Here is a 21,426-nt window from a genome sequence, read left to right on the forward strand (position 1 = left end):
CACTGTAAATGGTGACACTAGCATTCTAATTTTAAATGTCAGTCTCTGACTCCAGTTCTTGTGGAGTAGTGACAAAACAGGCTTCTTAGTCAGGAGGCCTGAGTTAGACCTTGGACACCGGCAAACTCAGCAAGATAATAGTACTGGGGGTGCAGAAAGGGTTCTGGATGTCAATGAGCTTTCCCCAGGTGACATTATTTTATCTTATCATGTGTCCTTTTTATATTTCTACCACTGCACTTTCTGTAAAATCAACACCAATACCCAAGAGTCCACTATGTTCCCTTATGCAACCAATTATTTTCTTGAGTCTTATCTTGAAGGACAGTTTTCCCTGGTTATGATCCATGCCTCTTGAGATTTCAGTTTAGTATCAAAAGGTCCTCCATAAGGCCTTCCTCAGCTATTAATGGGTTCTCTTCATTATGGTTCCAAGCATTTCTTCATCAAATTTGGAATGTTAGTACTAATAAAATAGAGCATTCTTTAGGTTGCTTTTTTAAGTGTTTGAATAGGTGAAAAGATTCACACCATTGTCTCCCTGACCTTGAGGGAACACTGTCCCACATAATTCTTCAACCATGATTAAGAAAAGAAGGATCTACTAACTGGTTCACAATAGTCATCAAAAGCTCACTGTGTGCCAAGTTCTATGCCTTTTGAGGTCATCAGAAAATAAATAATGTGCATCGGCAATACTGAAGGCTACTGACAGATGAGTCTTCTGTTTAAAATTGTATATGAAGGAGAGGGGAGGGTTCTGGATTGGAAGTCCAGCTCTGCAATTATATGCTGTGTGATTGTGCACATGTCACTTAAGTTCCCTGAGCCTCCATCTTTCAACTTACAAAATGGGAAAAGATCTTTTCCCTACCTTCATTCACAAGGCTGAATGGAGGATCAAATGAACTAATGGATGTGAAAGTGCTTTGTAAATTTTAAAGTGCTATCCACAGATGACTCACTACTGCTATCATCATCATCATCATCACCACCATTATCATCATCATCACTATCATCATCATCATCATCATCATCAATCTATTATTGTTAAGCAGAGAAGGTACTATTGGATGACTGAATGCTAACTTAAGCTTCTAACTCCTCTGGACAAAGCCACTCACAGTACTGCAGCCAATGCTATTGCCACTCTGGGTAACACCACGGTTGCTACTTACAAAGCAGTCTTCCACAGAGCAAAAGGGATCACATGCTTTGACACCTGAATTGCTGGGTATCAAATCTCTCCCATTATCTTTCCAAGGAACACAATGTGTTGCAGCTGGAAAGAGACAGTTTGACTTGAAGCCAAATCAAGTCTTCTAGTTGCTGGAAGTGGCTCTTCCGTAGGTGAATTTTGTGAAGATATGGTACTGTGTTCCCCATCCACCCTCCACCCCATTTAAATGGATCTGAATTAGACTGCACATTCAAAAAACTCTTGTCACTTTTTGTCAAAGATTTCTCTTTGAGTTCCTTGAAATATCTATTAAAAACTTAGCCTAAAGCAATATCTTTTGAATACCCAGCTCACTAATTCAGGTACTGCAGCACTGTAAGCATACACCACCAGTCTGCAAATGGATAAACTACTCAAAAGATATTTTCCACCCCTTAAATATAGTTCCAAGAAAGAATAGGAAATGCCTCATACCTCTAATGGAAGCTATTTGCTACAAAAACAAATCATTCAGGTCTGTGGAACTAGAAATGCCTTTTGCGCATAAAACTGAAAGGAAGAGACAGCAAAACAGCAGACGAAGGCATGAAGTCATCACTCACAAAGCACAGGATTCAAATAAAAATAAAATACTCATTGGAAAAATGGGCTACCCACACACCCAACATCATGGCTGAGCCACAGCAGTTGTCAGTTTATGTATAAAAGAAAAGAACAAATATTTTGTATGAATTTCAGAGAAAATAAACTATTTGTCTCTTGTTAGTAGCTAACGTAAATATCAAAGCAAATAGCATTTTTGGTTCCAATAAAAATGTAGAGCTTTTCAAAATGCTCATACATAAATCCTGACATCAAAATGTACATATCTTAAGATGTTGGAACATGAGCACCAAATGATGTGCTTAATACATTTGTTCTTTCTTGAAGAGATGAGGTATAATTGTATGCAATCATCTTGTAGCTAGGAATTTATTAAGAACTCTGAACTATAAGTACTAAATCAAACTAAATAGTCTCATCCTATTTTTCTCTCTCATACTTGTCATTACTTCCTGAAGTTCTCATTACAACTACATAATTCTACCCCTTATAACCCATAGGTTTTCTTCAGAAAAGGAGGATAGCTTCCCCCACTCCTTTCCCTCAGAACAACAGTTTTCTCCCCACAAATGCTCATGGGGTGAGACCCACAGACATAATTTCAATGAACAATAATACCTTATTGGGTAAAAGAACTAGCTTATTGTTGCTTTAGTTTTTGCAAATAGTTATTCTGTCTTTAAAATTTGCTATTGTTGTCCCTTGAGAAAAGACAACTTGTTCTAAGAGAAAGGTTAATGGAAAAATATGAACTACATTGTGATGTTAAATACAGATTATTTTTCCAAAGCTAAAAATCACAGTCCTTCATTCAGTCCTAAAGAAGACATAACATTGCTGTCTAATGGGCTGTTCACAAATGACTATTATTGAATGAATAATAAAGGAATAATACCAACGTGATTTCCACTTACATCAACCACAAAAATCTTCTGGGAATCATCCAAAAACTGCACTTTTAAATGTAGCATTCTCAGCGAGGCCGTTGGGCTGCAAGCAGGTTCAGAGTGCTGTGGGTGCTTTCTCCAGGAATTTCACTCCCAGCTGGATGTGGTGCATTCGGGTCCCCCCACCCCCAGCCAGGCATTCCCACTGTAAGCGGGGCACACTTCCGTTTGCTTGAAGTAATGCACACCCAAGGGCGTTTGTGCTGCCAAGTGCAGGGGATCAATAGCATCTGGGTAGTCTCCCGTTTGGTTAATATCAAATCTAACTGGACTTCCTCTAGCCTTCTTAAACTCCGCTCCTTTCTTCAAAGAAAAATATAAAGAAAGCAAGCATTTGTGGTCCCTGAGGATTTTCTTTATTTCACAAGGGCACAATTTGAAAACCCTAGATGAAGCTTTAATAAACTGAGAATAGCCATTCTCAAAAGTAAAAAGATCCGAGTTAATCTCAAATTGTACTAGAAATCTCATGGCCGAGCTAGGAAGCATCTATCTATCTATCTATCTATCTATCTATCTATCTATCTATCTATCTATCTATCCATCTATCTATCTATCTATCTATGCTTATATATATCTATATATAATTATATATAGATATATATCCATATAATTGCGTATTATATAGAAACATATATAATATAAAATTATGTCTAATTTTAATTATCTGAATTCACATGATTTAGAAATAAAAACTATATAAAAATGTATATGGAAAACTTCACTTCCACTCCTGTTCCCTCTTTTCTGTGTTCCCAATACACCCCTATTGGTAACCATTTTTTTTTCTTTCTATTCCCATAGAATTTATGTGCTTACATCTATAAAGAAATGAAACAAGGAATACAACTGAGGTTGAACCCCATCTCAGCTGTAAATAACATTCATGCATTCTTGGATAAATGAACTAATTAGGATAAAGAACATTCTAATAAAACAATCATCAAAGAATTGTATTAATATCATTTTCATTATATACCAATAATTACGATAACATTTATTCTGGACGGAGATAACACTTAAGGCAAGAACTAAAAAAACTTACTTCCATTTATATTTTTTGTTGACAAGAAGATAGTGGGTGAATGATTAAAAGATGCCAAGCACAATAGATTACATTACGATAGGATTCTTGGCTGAAAGTGGTATGAAAATATAGAAGAAAAGCCAATTTAAAATGTTCAACTACTAAAGAACTAGCTCATTTATTTTTATAAATGAATAAAGGGTATCACATTGTTGTGATATTTAAATTGTACTGGATATGTTTAAAATAGTGATGTAACAGTTTTTATTTTAAAATACCAATATTTACATGACACCAGCAAATACATACTTTGTCAAGTATTTAACTTCCCATGAAAAATTTTAGATGTCAACTTAGATGGGTGAGGGGATACATGATTTTTCAAAATACTTTTGGGGGCCACATGCGCAGAATACTTTGTGGAACACTGCTTTAAAACACTATTTCTCTAAGTACAGTTGAGGGACCAACTTACAGAATCACCTGGGAAGGGTGGCTGACTTTTTAAAAATGCAGATACCTGAACCCCATCCCCAAATTGGGTCGTTAGGTTTGGGGTGGACCCCAAATAGATCAATTTTCAACATGCACTCCAAGTGGCTCTCATGCAAACCATTTAAGAAGCACTATTTAAACAATAAAAACTAGCATTTTACAGTATTATAGCCATGGCTGAAGAGGGAAACAACCTCACATACATATCTGGACTGAGGATAGAATTGAAATAAAAGCTAAACAAGAGCCGGAGCTCTCAAAATAGCAGCAACCGTGGAGGAGCCTAGAAATAGGAAAAGGTCACCAGGGAAGGAAGGCACTTTTCCCAGAATTCCTAGTACAGTCAAAGAATAGAATGGGAATGGAAGGGCTTAGGCAGGCTAAGCCCACTGTGGGCTCTCCACTGTGGTTGCACTTTGGGAGAAAACAGAAGAAAGTCCTTTTCCATCTTGAACCAGCCTGAGGAAAGTCCGTGTTTAGGAGGGTCGACCATCACACCAAAACAAAACATGCCCTAACAGAAGCTGATTGCAAAGCAGGTGACAGAGAACACTTTGGGAAGCACTGCTGGAGGGGGGCAGAGGGGTACTTGCCATGAAAATGCCCTTGAGAGCCTCTGACAACACTGTTGGGATGGTTGAGGCACCTGTTCCCTTTTGGTCCCACCGGTGGCCTAAAATGTGGTCTCGGAGTACTTGTCGTCTGCCTGCTCACTGGGTGGGGCTTGCCAGCATCTGTTCTCTCTTTCTAGGATCACAGAAGAACTGCAGCTTCCTGGGGAGCAGTTTCACCTCCACAGGCATCGCTTCATACTCCTCACTGTCAATGCTAAAAGAGCTCCCTGCTCCCTCGGGGACAAGCAAAGTGTACTGGCTGGCTTGGAGACACTCCATGCCCTCGGTGTCCAGCTTGGCTTTTCTCACCTTTAGACTTCGTATAGTTATAAAGCCTCCTTTGCTGACGGTGTCGGCTTCAATGCAGATGTTCATAAAATCTTTGCGTGTTCCGTCAAGCTGATTGTTCCGTGTTGTGATGGACAGTTCAATGGTGGACAACTGCACATCTTTCCAGACCTCTCCGCTCACCTCTTGGGAAAGGGCATCCTGTGGTTGTGCCCAGTAAGATGCAAGCCTCCGTAATATTCTCCTGTACAAAGAAGGCCTTCGTACAGGGGTCTTCTCTGGTTCATTGGCACGTCTCTCTGTAGGTCCTGTATACGAGATAGAGGTTTCATGAGTCTGAGGCCACTCCTTAAGAGTGCTGAAAAAGTGGGCTGCTTTGATTTTTAGAGGCCCAAGATATCAGTACCTGCTAACTTTGATGCCAGCATCTCTGAAGGATCCCCATCAAAGGCCGGTCATCGCAAACACAGGCTGTTCCTTTTCACCCTTGATCTGCAAGACATCAAATGGAACTATCTCTCCGTTCACAATGGCAAGTGTAGCATCAGTAATATGTTGGACTTTGTTTCCACTTTCAGTAAAGAGGTTATGACTCAAACTACCGGTCTCTCCCAGTGGGATAAATCCAATGGGAATCTTACTGAAGGTAGCCTCATCTGTTCATCAAAGAACTCCAGTAGCAGCCTCCTGCAGTGTCCCATCTCCTCCTTCAACAGTGATCACATATGTGTTTTCTATCAGTTCCAGGAATTTCTTGGCTTGTCCCTCATAATCTGTCTTAACAATAGTCACACCTATGCCGGGATAAATGTAAAATCGGGGCAGCATTTTTTTCAAATAGAATCCTGGCTTTGCCTTTGCAAGCTGCAGGATTGAGAAAAACAGTTTCCTTCTTCACTTGTGCATTGGGAGGAATGAGTTGATTGCCAAACACCTGAGCTTCTTCACAGGCTGCTCTCCTTAGTAGGTTATCACAGTGTTTTCCATAGAGCCGCTGGCCTCCCCAGGGCAGCAGGAAGAGCCCAGCTGTAGTTTTCTTCCAATGATTTTGAAGTGTTTTAAAGAACACCGTCATCTTCTAGAGATTTGCGTGGCTGGTCCCGCTCGATAACCACTTTTATTAGCGTTTTGTTGTAGTTGTTCAGCCTTCAGTGTTTCCTTATGCAAATTTTATACAAGCAAATACAAATATATATATCCTATGTAGGTAGCATACTAATATTACACTGTTTTGTGCATTCTTTTTCCTCATTTATCATGGAGATCTGCCCTTACCTGTGCATGGAGAACTTCCTCATTTCTTTTCACAGCTGCATAATTTTGCACTGTGTAGACAAACCAAAGTTCACTCAGCCAGTCTGAAATTAATATTTCAGCCTCAACAAGACTGAAATGAATATCTTCATACATATGTCAATTTATATGTGTGCAGATATATCTGTAGGATAGATTTCCAGAAGTAGAGTTGCTGGTCAAGGATAATGAATTGGTAGTCACGATAGCTATATCTATATTTCCTTCCATAAGGGTTATTATGGGTTGAATTGTGACCCATAAAATTCTTATGTTGAAGTCCTGAGCCCTAGTAACTCAGAATGTGACTGCATTAGGAGAGAGGGTCTTTAAAGAAGTAATTAAGTTGAAATGAGGTCATTAGGGTGGGTCGAATCCAGTTTGACTAGTGTCCTTATTAAAAGAGAGTAGGACACAGACATGTAAAGAGGGAAGACAACATGAAGACACATAGAGGAGAAGATGTACATCTGTAAGCCATGGAGAGAGGCATCAGAAGGAACCAGTCCTGCCAACACCTTGATCTCAGACTTCTAGCCTGCAGAATGGTGAGAAAGTAACTTTCTGTTGTTTAAGCCACCCGGTCTGTGATATTTCTTAGGGCAGCCCTACCAAACTAATAAAGGTTGTACTACTTTGCAGTCCCATTAGTAATGTATGAGAGTGACTGTTTTCTACACAGGCTTGACAGTGGAGTATCAAACTTTTGAATGTTTACCAAACTGATGGGTGAGGAAAAAAATCTTGGTGTACTTTTCATATTATGAGAGAAGTCAAGCATCTTTTCATATGTTTAGGGGCCATTACATTTTTTTTTTTTTTTTTTTTGAGACGGAGTCTCGCTCTGTCTCCCAGGCTGGAGTGCAGTGGCGCGATCTTGGCTCCCTGCAGCCTCCACCTCCCGGGTTCAAGTGATTCTCCTGCCTCAGCCTCCCGAGTAGCTGGGAATACAGGCGTGTGCCACCGCACCCCACTAGTTTTTTTTTTTTGTATTTTTAGTAGAGATGGGGTTTCACCATTTTGGCCAGGCTGGTCTGGAACTCCTGACCTCAGGTGATCCGCCCACCTCAGCCTCCCAAAGTTCTGGGATTACAGGTGTGAGCCGCCATGCCTGGCCCCAGTGCCATTACATTTATATTAATTTCTTTTTTGTGTGGATTTCTTTTACTGTGGAAGATGTGTTCGTTTACTTCAACATTCCCATTTTATTTTTCTTATTTAAAAGATTTTGTATAAAGTTTAAGGAGTACAAGTGCAATTTTGTTACCTAGATATGTGTTGAGTACTGGTGAAGTCTATGCTTTTATTGTGTCCATCACCCAAATAATATACCCATTAAGAAATTAATTGTACTGGTTAAGTAATCTGTCACCATCTACACCCTTCCCATCCTCTCACCTTTCTGAGTCTCCAGTATCTATCATTCCACCCTTTATGTCTGCATGTATACATTATTTAGCTTATAAGTGAGAACATGTGGTATTTGACTTTCTGTTTCTGGGTTGTTTCACTTAAGATAATGGCTTCCAGTTCCATCCATGTTGCTGTAAGAGACACATTTCATTCTGTTTTGTGGCTGAATAGGACTCCACTGTGTACACATACCACATTTTCTTTATCCAATCATCTGTTGATGAACATTTAGGTTGATTCCATATCTTTGCTATTGTGAATAGTGCTGCCATAAACATATGAATGCAGATATCTTTTTTAATATAATGATTTCTTTTCCTTGGGGATACTCAGTAGTGGGATTGCTGGATTGAAGGGTAGTTCTATTTTTAGTTCTTTGAAAAATGTTCATACTGTTTTCCACAGTGGTTGTACTAATTTACATTCCCACCAACAATGGACAAGCACTCCCTTTTCTCTGCATCTTCACTGACAACTGTTATTTTTTTGACTTTTTAATGATAGCTATTCTGATTAGTATAAGATGATATCTCATTGTGGTTTTAACTTGCATTTCTCTGATGATTACTGATGCTGAACTTTTTTTTCATATGCTTGTTGGTCATTTATATGTTTTCTTTTGAAAAATGTCTATTCACATCCTTTCTCCACTTTTTAAAGTGTTTTTTTTGTGTGTGAAATTGTCTGAGTTCCTTGTAAATTCTAAATATTAGTCCCCTGTTGGATGCATAGTTTGCAAATATTTTCTCCCATTCTGTAAGTTGTCTGTTCGTGCTGTCGATTATTTCTTTTTAGGTCTCCCTTAAAAAATGGTTTATTGTTTTTTCTCACAGATTTCTAGAAACTCTTTAAAAATTAGGGAAATTAGTCTAGTCCTTTGTCTGTGATATATAAGTTACAAATATTTTCCCCATTTCTCCTTTGTCTTTTGACATTGCTTATGGTCTTATGGGGTGTGTGTGTGTCTGTGCGCTCACGTGTGTTTGCCATGAGTTTTTCTTTTTTGTATAGCACAATTTGTCAATCATTTTAAAAAATGGCCTCTGGATTTTGAGTCATAGTTAGGAAGGCATTCACTTTAAGGCTTTCTTTTTAGTGCTTTTATGGTTTTGTTTTTTTAAAAAAATTTAAATCTTTTATCTATTTGAGTTTTATCCTGATGTATGGCATGAGGTATAGATTCAGTTTAATCTTTTTTGAAATGGCTTCCCACTTGTCCTAATGTTGATCAGAAAGCTTATTTCTACCTCCATTGATTTGAGAAGTTGCTTTTATCATATATTAAATCATCTTATGCACTTGGGTCTATTTTGGGATTTTTATTCTCTTCCAGTCATGCACAAATACCACACTGTTTTAATTTTTGAGGCGCTAGAGTATGTTTTAGTATCCAGTAAGGCTGCTCCACACCCCATTACTCTTTCATTTTCCAGAATTTTCCTGGCTATTCTTGTTTACTTATTTTTCTGCATACACTTATTCAGTTCCAGGAAACAAATGTTGGTGTATTTATTGAGATATGTTAAAATTATGAATTTGCTCAGGGATAATTGATATCTTCCTGATGGTGCCTATTTACGAGACATGCTATGTATGTTTACCTGTTCAGGTGTACTTTGTTGTTGTCGTTGCTGTTGAGACGGAGTCTTGCTCTGTCACCTAGGTTGGAGTCCAGTGGCATGATCTCGGCTCACTGCAATCTCTGCCTCCCAGGTTCAAGCGATTCTTCTGCCTCAGCCTCCCAAGTAGCTGGGGCTACAGGCATGTGCCACCGCGCCTGGTTAATTTTTGTATTTTTAGTTGAGATAGGATTTCACCATATTGACCAGACTGGTCTCGAACTCCTGACCTCATGATCCTCCTGCCTTGGCCTCCCACAGTGCTGGGATTACAGGCATGAGCCACCGCACCCAGCCTCGGGTGTACCTTTATGTCCTTCTCTGGAATGTTGTTGTATTTAATACACATTTTTATACATATACAAAAGCAAAGGGTATAGACAGTACAATAAACTCACATATACTCATCATTCAAAATTTTTATGTCAAAGCCCTAACACCCACTACCTCAAAACATGACCGTATTTGGAGATAGGCTTTTTAAAAAGGCAATTATGTTAAGATGAGGCCCTTAGGGTTGGCCTTAATCTAATCTGACTGGTCTTCTTGTAAGAAGAGGCTATTAGGACAGAGAAACATGTGCACAGAGGAAAGACCACGGAGGACCCAGCAAGAAGGTGGCCTTCCATAAACCAAAGAGAGAGGCTTCAGGAGAAACCAAACTTGCTGACATCTTGATCTCACACTTCCAGTCTCCAGGACTGTGAGAAATTAATTTGTTGTTTATGCCACACAGTCTGCGGTATTTTGTTACAGCATCTAGCTATAGTTTAGATATGGTTTGTTTGTCCCCACGAAAACTCATGTTGAAATTTGATCCCCAATATGACAGTATTGAGAGGTGGGGCCTAGTGGGGTGTGTTTGTGTTATAGGGGCAGATCCCTCATGAATGGCTTGGTGGTATATCCGGGGTAATGAGTGCTTGCTGTAATGATACTGGATTAGTTTTTGTGGGAACGGATTCGTTCCTGAGAGAGTGGGTTGTTATAAAGCTAGGATGCCCTTCGGTTTTCCCCTCTCTTTGTATGTGCCCACTTCCCCCTTTGACCTTCTCTGCCACCTTGTAACATACATGAAAGCCCTTGCCAGAGGCCAGAGTCACGCCCTGAACTTCTCAGCCTGCAGAACATGAACTAAGTAAATTTCTTTTCTTTATAAATTGCCCAGTCTGAGGTATTCTTTTATAGCAACACAAAATAAACTAAGACACACCCCTAGAAAGCTAATACAAATAATATTAAGATTTTTCTATTTCATTCTCTATCTTTTCCTCTCTCTACCTCCCACAAATGACTTTAAAGCAAATTCCAAGCATTATTTCTTTTCACTCCCTAAATATCTTTATTATGTGTTTCATTAAAATGTGGAAATTTTCTTCTATAACCCCAAAGCCATTATCCCATCTAACAAAATTATTAAACACTCTCTTATTATCATATACAGTTGACCCTTAAACATGGGTGTGAACTGCATGAGTCCACTTATACATCATTTTCTTCTGTCTCTGCCACCCCTGAGACAGCAAGAGTAACTCCTCTCCCTCCTCCTCAGCCTACTCAACATGAAGACAATGAGGATTAAGACTTTTATATGATCCACTTCCACTTAATCAGTAGCAAATATATTTTCTCTTTCTTATGATTTTCTTATAACATTTTTCTCTAGCTTACTTAATTGTAAGAATATAATACATATAACATAAAAAGTATGTGTTAATCAACTGTTATGTTATTGATAAAGCTTCCAGTCAACAGTAGGCTATTAGTAGTTACGTTTTGGAGGAGTCAGTGTTGAATGCTAGTTTTCAACTGTGCGAGGGTTGGCACCACTAACCCTTGCACTATTCAGGAGTCAACTGTAATACATACTAAAAGTTTCCCAATTGTCTCAAAAATCTTTTTTTTTTTTTTAACTGTTAATTAGTTTGCATCAGGATCCAAACAAGGTCCACACATTACATTTGGTTGTTATACCCATTGATTCTTTTTGAATCTGAAGCAATGTCCTTTCCCCCTTTTTATCCCTTCAATAAATCAATTGAAGAACCTGGGTCAATTGTCCTCTGGAATGTTTCATGTTCTAGATTTGTCTGCTTGCTTCATTGTGTCATTTAATTTGTTCTTCTATTCCTCATATTTCTCAATGAGATTCACTTATTTGTTGAAGATATTTCATGGTTGATGCTGGGTACTTCATATTGGATCAGAAGGCATATGTCTGGTTGTTTCATTTTTAGTGATTCTAAGGTTGATCAGTGTGTTTAGGTGATGAATATCAAAGTGTTTGAAAGTATTCCTCATAAAAGTTTGTAAATTTCTTATATATTCACTCCTATGTATGTAATATTTTTGGTTGCTTTTTAAAATGTGATCTTCCCTGCCATTATATCTTCTAATTGGCAGTTGTTTGCATATGTGAAGGGAATTTATTTTTATACATTAATTTTATATTTTAATAATGTACTAAATTTTGTTAAATGTTTCTAGTAGTTGTTTACTTGATTCTTTGGTTTTCAGTTAGAAGACAATTCTATTATATGTGAGTAGAAATGTTTTAATTACTTTCTTTTCAATACTTATAATAATTATTTTACTCTATTGTCTAGTTAGGGTAGCTAATACCTTCAATGCATTGTTACATAATAGTGGCAAGAGTGAGCATTCTTTTTTCCCTGTTGATTTTAGTGGGAAGGCTCCCAGTACTTCCACATTAAGTAAAACAGTGGCTTTTGAATGAAACTTTTTAAAAAGCACATTTAAACTTGATTAGGCAAAAAGCCCAAATACCACCATTTGTCTATATTGAACCAACTTATTCTATGTCACTAAATAAATAGGCTGGTAATATTAGACTAATTAAATGTTGTCATCTGATGGACAAGGGTGCATACCTTTGCTAATATTTTGACTGCTTACAGCACAATCTCCACAACAACTTCAACTGGACAGGCAACTGCAAGGCTGGTAGAAAAAGCAGTAGCTCTGGTGACCAGAGTCTATTTGGAATCTAACCAACATTGTGACCTGGGGCAGGTCACTTCCGCTCCTTGCGCCTCAGTTCTTGACCTATAAAGCGAGGTGGCAATTTTTTTTTGAGGTTGCTCTGTTGCCTCTGTCGCCCATGCTGGAGTTCAGTGGCAAAATCATAGCTAACAGCAACCTTGAACTCCTAGGCACAAGTGATCCTCCTGCTGTGACTCCCCAGAGTGCTTGGAGTACAGGCACGAGCCACCACATCTGGCTGACAATTCTACTTAATAGGGTTGTTGTGAGAAAGAAAAGATATACATTGGTGAAATCATATACTTCAGTGCCTGGCACACAGTAGACACTCAACAAATGTTTGCTGAATAGGTGAATATTAAGAAAATACACATGTATAAATCACTTTTTTTGCGAAAGTTTAAAATAGTAAATGAGTAAATGAAGAATGGATTATCTCTTTCCTCTCTCTTTTTCCACCTAGACTTTATTCCTTCAGATTTACTGGCAAAATTTTTACTAAATAGACTGTGATCCAAAACAGGAAACTGTCCTAAAGGGAATTTTCATATTCTACTTTAAAGTAAAAATCCAAAGTTGAGCTCACCCTTGGAAAAATTAGCCTGGCCAGTCTGTCTTCAATTAGTCTCTCCACACATAGGGAAGTGGAGCAGGAGAGATGGGCAGGAGGCCAGAATAGCGGCATAAGGAGATTGGGAAATGGATTCCAGGGTTTGTGAGCCGGATAGAAATAGAAGAGTGAGTCTACATAGATTTTACCATTATCCTTTAAAAATAAATAAAACAAACTTAAATAAAAACTAAAAAGCACCACACAAGTGGTTTTACCTAAGTTTCAAAGAGTAGTCTTTGACCACTGTGGTGTAACTTGGAAGACATAAGTTAAAAACACTGATAAAAATTATGGCCCCAGTTCCTGGCATCTCTTCATTGGTGGCTTATTCCTTCTGGGGTTAGTCCGTTCACTTATAGGGTCCCTTATTAAACTGCCAACACTCTTGGATGTTAGTCAACCTTATTAATATAATGTCAGAGCTTAAAGGGCATTTCTTGTGTGTATTTTTTTTAAATTTCCTGTACCCCCATGAAAATTGCTTTTTTACTGATTATGTACAAAATAGGACAAATGCAGTGGCTCACACCTATAATCCCAGCACTTTGGAAGGCTGAAGCAGGAGGATTGCTTAAGCCCGGGAGTTTGAGACCAGTCTGGGAAACACAGTGAGACCCCATCTCCACAAAAAATAAAAAAACTTAGCTGGGTGCGGTGGCACGTGCATGTGATCCCAGCTACATAGTAGGCTGTGGTGATAAGGATCCCTTGAGCCTGGGAGGTCGAGGTTGCAGTAAGCTGTGATTGCACCACTGCACCCCACCCTGGGTGACATAGCAAGACCCTGTCTCAAAAAATAAAAATAAAGTCCATTTTTAAAAAAGTTTCATAACCCCAAAACATAAAGAATTAAGGTCACCTGAAATTAATGATATCAACCTGAGATAACCACCATTAACATCTTCGTTATATATATGTATGCATATATATATATATATCCCATTATACACAGTCATGCACCACATAATGATGTTTTGGTCGATGACAGACCACATATACAACAGTGGTCCCATAAGATTATAATATGGTATTTTTACTGTGCCTTTCTATGTTTTGATAAGTTTAGATGCACAAAAACTTACCATTGTGTTATAGTTACTTACAGTATTCAGTACAGTAACATGATGTAAAGGTTTGTAGCCCAGGGACAATAAGCTATACCTTATAGCCTGGGTGTGTAGTAGCTTATATGATCTAGGTTTGTGTAAGTATACTCTATGATATTTGCACAATGACAAAATTGCCTAACTTTGTATTTCTCAGAGTGTATCCCCATCATTAACTGACACATGACGGTATATGTATATGTATTACATGTATACCATTGTATACATATAACTATTGGTAACCATCATATATATGTATGTATGTAATATTATATTTATATAATGATAACCATTATATATACATATATTATATATTATATGCTGTTTTATTATAAATGCCTATCTCCTATTCCCCTTATACCTCTCCAAGTCATATTAATAATGTTATGTGTCTCCTTTTAAACTCCATTCCATTCACAGAACCCTACTGCCTCTGTGGCAGTACCTCCCATTGTAAAAGGACAGGCAGAGAGCACGAGTAACTTGGGATCCAGTACTACCACTCCTACTTCTACTGGACCAGATCAAATTTTATTTTATTCTTTTTAAATATTAGACTTTCATGGAAAACTCTTTTAAGAAAGGATTTTTTTTTTAAAGTTTGAAAACCACTGATCACCTGTGGTCAGTTCAACCTTCCACATTTTAGAGATGAAGAAACAGGTGGAGAGACTTGCTCAAGGTCATTTAGCTAGATAATAGAAGATTTTGCCTTTTGGCTGCAGTTTACTATCTTCTTACAATTCATCATCTTTTCTTGTTTATCCAAGGATTATGTGTGTTTTTCAAAACATTGCTGGTCTATAAAAATATAAAGATAACATAATAATTAATGGTAAAAGACTGATTCTTACTCTATAAGATCAGATAAAAAGACAGGTTGTCTGATCTCACCCCTCCTATGCAATTTAATACAGGAGGTCTCAGCTCATGCAGTAAGGCAAGAAAAAAAATAAAAGCATACAGAATGGAAAGGAGGAAGTAAAATTAACCAATTTGCCAATGGTACAATTGTACGCATAAAAATGCTAGGGAATATACAAAAAGCTATGAAAAGTAATAATTGAGTTTAGCAAAGCCAAAAGATAAAAGTCATTCTAAAATATCTATTATAGGACAGGAGTTCTGGCATGATAGGAGGCAGAGAAATTCTCTCCTCAAAAAGCAACTATAAAGCTATACAAGATAGTGAAAAACAACCATTTCAACATTCTGGAATTCAAACAAAGGTACAAAGCAAACTGAGAAGTATTTATTTGTGAAAACTACTGAACTTTGTACAAGAGCGGCATGTTTCTGGTAGTTTTGTCTGGGGATAGTTCTAGACACCATCTCCCAGCTCTGTATGTGGTGTAATGAAACCAGGGTGAGGAAGGCTGTGCAAACCAGCGGTTGTGATGCCTCAGTGGGAGGGGCTCACTTGATTGGCAGCATTCGTAGTTACAGTGGCAAACTAGGTAACAAGTGAATAGGAAGAGCTAATGGCTCCATTAGCCTGAGGTTGTGTGCCTATTTTGGGCAAGCAATGTAACAGTGGACTAGCTAGGAATGTAACAAGGTTTCTGGGGAGGTGACAGACATAGGATGCTGATATGTTTTTCACATATCCTGGCTTAATAAGAAGATGTGCACATGTGCAGCAGAGACTGGAGTAGACTTAAGCCACCCACACATACCTGGTTGAAGGAGACAGTAAACACCCCCAGAGAAATCATGAAAAAGCCTGGAAAAAAGCAAAAACTTTGAAAGACTTCAAAACAGTCTGAAGTTTAAATGTTTTCCCAGTACACACACAGATACATCAGCAGAGAGAGAAAATCTTTCTGGCATAAGATGTTTGAACGCAACTACTAACCAATATTTGGTCTATCAGAAGCTATGAAGGCCCTATGATCACCCTTAAAAATCCAGATTTTAAAATAAAAACAAAGGGGAAAAAACTAAATAAAGACACCAGTGGCTGCACATCAATGGGGTAACAGATTGTAAAGATTTAGCCCAGTCAACAAAGAAACAAAACAAACAAAACAAAACAGAACAACAATACCCTTGGGGTGGTCAGAATTCAGAAGTGCTATATTATATTATCTGAAATATCCAATATTCAACAACAAAACTATAAGACATGCATAAAAAGAAGAAAGTGTGACCTATACTTGACAGGGGAGGAATCAGTTATTAGAAACTGTTTATGAATATTCCCAGATGTTAAATTTAGCAGAGAATACTTAAAAGCAGCCATCATGAATACGTTTAAAGAACTGAAGAAAATAACTTATGTTTAAAAAATTAAAGGAAAGTATGACGGCAATGATACAGAAAATAGAGAATCTCAATAAGGACATATAATTTACACAAAAGTACCACATGCAAATTTGGGAAATGAAAAATAAAATAACTATAATGAAAAGTTCACTTTAGGGGCTCATTGTAGATTTGAGCTGGCAGAAGAAAGAATCAGTGAACCTGAAGATAGAACAATAGAGAAGATGCAATCTGAAGAATAGAAATAAAAAGGAATAAAGAAAAATGAACAGAGCCTTAGAGACTTGTGAAAACCATAAAATCTACTAATATATGTGTAATGGAAGTCCTAGAGGAGAGGAGAAAGGAACAGAAAACATTTTAAGAAATAATGGCTGCAATTTTCCCAAATTTGATTTAAAAATTAATCTATACATCCAAGAAACTCATTGACCCCTCCAACCCCCAGCAGGATAAACACAAAGAGATCCACACCTAAAAATATCCTAAGCAAACTATAAAAAACCAGAAAAATATAAAATATTGAAATGAAAGCAGCAAGAAAAACATCAGGAACATAAGAACAACAATATGATTAATGGTTGACTTCATATCAGAAATGATACAGACCAGGAGGTAATGAGATGACATATTCAAAATGGGTGAATAGAGGAGAGAGAGAGAGAGAGAGAGAGAGAGAGAGAGAGAGACTCTCAACCAACTATTCTGTGTCTAAGAAAACTATCCTTAGAAAATGAAGGTAGAACAAAGGCATCCTCAAATAAACAAAGACCAGGAGAATTTGTTGGTCACTAGCCTGCATGAAAGGAAATTCTAAAGGAAATTTTCAGGCTGAAAGAAATTGACAGCAGATGATAACTTGAATTTCCAGGAAGAAATAAAGAGTTATGGAAATGGTATACCTGTTGGTAAATACGAAACTTTCTATAAATATATTACTTCTAATTTCCTCTCAATTTTTAAAAAAGACATGCAATTGTATAAACTAATAAATATAACACTATATCATTGGGTTTATAACATATATCGATATACTATATGACAGTAGTAGCAAAAGGCAGGAGGAAGAAAAAGAGACATACTTGAGTAAAATCTTATACTTTACTAAAATTAAATTAGCATTATTCTCAGTCAACTTTAATAAGCTAAGATGCATATTGTAAATTCAAGAGCATTAAGAAAATAATTGAAAATAATATAGTAAATAACAAAGCAATAGATAAATTAAAATTATACACTAAAAATATTTATTTCACCTAGAAAATCAAATGAAGAGCAACATATGCATAAACAAAGTGAAACAGATGAAAAACGTGACAAAATTGCAGACATAAATCTAACCATATCAATGTGTATTAAACGTGCATGAAATAAACATCCCTTTCAGAAGTCAGAGATTATCAGTCAAGACAAACAAAAGCAAGCTCCAACTATATCCTGTCTAGAACAGATACCACTTAGAGTCAAATAAACACATAGGTTGAATGTTTATAAAATGATGGAAAAAATTACCCCACATAGAAACCATAAAAATGATATTGGCTTTATTAATGTCATAAAAGACTTTAAGACAAGAAATGTTACTGGAAACAAAGAGAAACCATTTATATGATTAAAAGGTAGATCCATCAGGAAGATGTAAAGAGTATAAACACATATGCACTTAGCAACAGGACCTCAAAATACATGAGGCAAAACCTGACAGAATTAAAAGGAGGAATAGGCAAACAGCAATAATAGTTAGATATTTCAATATCCCACTGCCCATAACTTATAGAAAATAAGCAAAGATACACAGACTGGTACATCACTATTAACCAACTTGCCCTAATTACCATTTTTAGAATGCTCCACCCGTTGACTATGGAATACACATTCTTTTAAATGCATATAGAACATATTCTAGGATATACCATGCACTGGGCCAGAAAACAAGTCTCAATAAAATGGAAAAGATTGCAGTTATTTAAATATGTTCTTTGAGTGCAAAAGAATTATTTTAGAGAGCCACATCAGAAAGGAACCTGGGAAAAGCCCATATGTTTGAAAATTAAATAAAACACTTCTATGGATCAAAGGGAAAAATTAAGTCTCAATAAAATTGGAAAGACGTAATTATTTAAAGATGTTCTATGAGCACAACATAATTAATTTAGTGATCTACATCAGAAAGTACCCTGGGAAAAGCCCAAATATTTGAAAATTAATAAAACACTTCTATGGACCAAAGGGAAAAATCAGAAGAGCAATTAAAATATTTTGATTTTGGAGACAACAGCAGGAGTTGATTGAAGTTAAAAGACTGACAAGGCAGGACTAGAAAAGGGGACCACTGAGAGGAGGAGTCAGAGGACCTGACCACTGATTGCTAACCCAAGGCTGCATGCCCAGGGAAGAGGAAGGGTGTGAAAGAGTCAGTGAAAACCCCAGCCAGACATACTGAATCATTGAGAAACAAAGAAGAGGGAGGTGTCCATCCCTCCTTGGTGATCAGAGAGCTGGAGGGCAATGACTTCATCAACTTTCCTTCTTTCCATCACAGTCCCAGGGTCAGACATAGAATAAAAAGTCGTGTGTCATGTATAATTGCTCTTCATTATGGATATAGGTGCCCATGAGAGGAAGAGAAGGTCTGGCGACTAGAGCTCCTGAAATGTCACCCAATACTCCTGCATTTTAACAGTCTCTATGTCTCTCTTCAGAATGCTGAGGTTTCCACAAACTTTATAAGCATGATTTTCCAGGATCATCACCCTATGGACACATGTAGACAGAAGGAGAGGCGAGATGGATGAACTAAAAGCTCATCTCTGGATTCTCAACATCTTGCACAGTGCCTTGAATACAATTAGCATGTGTTGGATAATTGATTAATAAAAATAACTAGGATTCTAAAAAATATATTTTGATTTGAATAAAAATTATTTAATATTTTGAAATTTTTAATATATGAGATGCAGTTAAAGCAGTGCTTCAAAGGAAATTTATGGCTTTAAACATTTGTATCAGAAAAGAAGAAAGATCTCACATCGATAACCTAAGCTTCAACATTAAGAAACTGGAAAATGCCAAGCAAACTAAAAACCAAAGCAATCAAGAGGACACAAATAATAAAGATTATAGCAGGAATAAATGAAATAGAGAAAGAAAACAAAAACAACAGGGAAAATCTAGGAAACTAAAAGTTGGTTCTTTGACAAGATTGGCAAAATTGGCAAATCCTTGCTAAACTGATGAAGAAAAAAAGAGAAGATCAGGAATACGAGGGGCTATCACTATTGATTTTACAGAAATTAAAAAGATTATAGGTAGTATTGTAAGCCAATTTATGTCAAAGAATTGGACAATTTAGATGAAATGAGAAAATTCTGAAAAGGGACATAAATTACCAACACTGACTTAAGAAGAAATTTAAAATTTGAATAGACCCATAACTACTGGAAAATTGAATTAGAAACTAAATATTTTTCCATGAAGAAAAGCCCAGGCTAGGTAAAATAACTCAAGATAAAAAATCAATCCTTCATAAATGCCTTCAGAAAATTGAGATGCGAATATATTCTAATTCTTTCTAAGAAGCCAGTATAACCCTGATACAAAAAGCAAAGACACCACAAGAAAAGAAACCCTAGAGCAGTATCCTTTTGAAGAACATCAAACTCCATTCAACAATATAAAAAATGAATTATACGACATGACCAAGTGATATTTATCCTAATAATGAAAAGCTGGTTTAACAACTAGAAAATAGATTAATGTAACACAAGTGGTAGGCAGAATAATGGTTCCCCAAAGCTATCCATGTCTTAATCCCCGGAACTTGTGAATATGTTATACTACATGCCAAAGGGAAATTAGGTTGCAGATGGAATTAATGTTGTTAATGTGCTGATCATAAAATAGGAAATTATGCTAGATTATCCAAGTAGGCCCAATGTAATCATAAGAATCCTTAGAAGTGGGAGAAGGAGGGCAGAGAGGAAGTAGAATGATGGCCTCATGAGAAGAACTGGACCTGTCACTGCTGACATTGAAAATAGCGGAAGAGGGTCATGAACTAAGAAACATGGATGGCCTCTGGAAGGTGTAAAAGGCAATGAAATGGATTATTCCATAAAGCCTACAGAAAGGAACACAGCTCTGCTGACATCTTGATTTTAGCCTAGTGAGATCCTTATTAAACTTCTAATGTACCACACTGTAACATAATAAATTTATGCTGTTTGAAGCCACTAAGTTTGTTGTTAGTTGTTACATCAGCAGTAGAAAACTAATATAGATTTTGATACTTAGAAGTGGGATGCTGTTGTAACAGATACCTTAAAATGTGGAAGTGGCTTTGGAATTGAACAGTGGGCAGAGGCTGAAAGAATTTGAAAAGCTTGATTTTAAAAACTTAGATTGCCTTGACCATACTGTTAATAGAAATATGACATCAAAGATTCTGCTGATGAAGGTTCAGAAAAAAGTGAGGATTGTGGTAAAGAAAACATATATCACCTTAGTGACTACATAAATCATTGTAAATACACTTTTATTAGAAATATAGATGTTTCATGGACACATAGAGGGGACTAATACACACTGGGGGCTATTGGAGGGTGGAGGGTGGGAGGAGGGAGAGGTTTCAGGAAAAATAACTAATGAGTACTAGGCTTACTACCTGGGTAATGAAACAATCTGTACAACAAACCCCCATGACACAAGTTTACTTATTTAACAAACCTGTATGTGTACCTGTGAACTTAAAAGTTTAAAAAATGAAAAAGAAAAGAAATATGGATGTTTAAGGTGACACTAGTGAGGACTCAAGATGAAATGAGGAAAATGTTCCTGGAAACTGGGAGAAACAGGGTCTTGTTATACGGTGGAAGAAAACTCAGCAGAATTCTGTGAATTTGGGCATTGTGCTGAGGTTTCCAAACCCAGTGTCGAAGGTACAGCCTGTCTTCTTGCTGCT

General features: G+C 37.1%; 1 protein-coding gene and 1 pseudogene across 2 annotated transcripts in view; both read right to left on the reverse strand.

The window, feature by feature from the left end:
- The window catches only part of FRMD7 (FERM domain containing 7), a 50,251-nt gene extending 47,321 nt beyond the window's left edge, over positions 1-2,930 (reverse strand). For both annotated transcript variants that reach the window (XM_054472680.1, XM_054472679.1), the window contains exon 1: positions 2,698-2,930. In XM_054472680.1, the coding sequence (XP_054328655.1) occupies positions 2,698-2,754 (57 nt within the window). In that variant the 5' untranslated portion in view covers positions 2,755-2,930. The remainder of the gene's footprint in view (positions 1-2,697) is intronic.
- A 2,032-nt stretch (positions 2,931-4,962) lies between these two features.
- On the reverse strand, positions 4,963-6,229 carry LOC129025070 (acylglycerol kinase, mitochondrial-like; annotated as a pseudogene).
- Between the last annotated feature and the right edge of the window lie 15,197 nt (positions 6,230-21,426).

This window comes from Pongo pygmaeus, chromosome X (assembly GCF_028885625.2).
Source record: "Pongo pygmaeus isolate AG05252 chromosome X, NHGRI_mPonPyg2-v2.0_pri, whole genome shotgun sequence".
In the NCBI taxonomy this organism is placed as follows: Eukaryota; Metazoa; Chordata; class Mammalia; order Primates; family Hominidae; genus Pongo; species Pongo pygmaeus.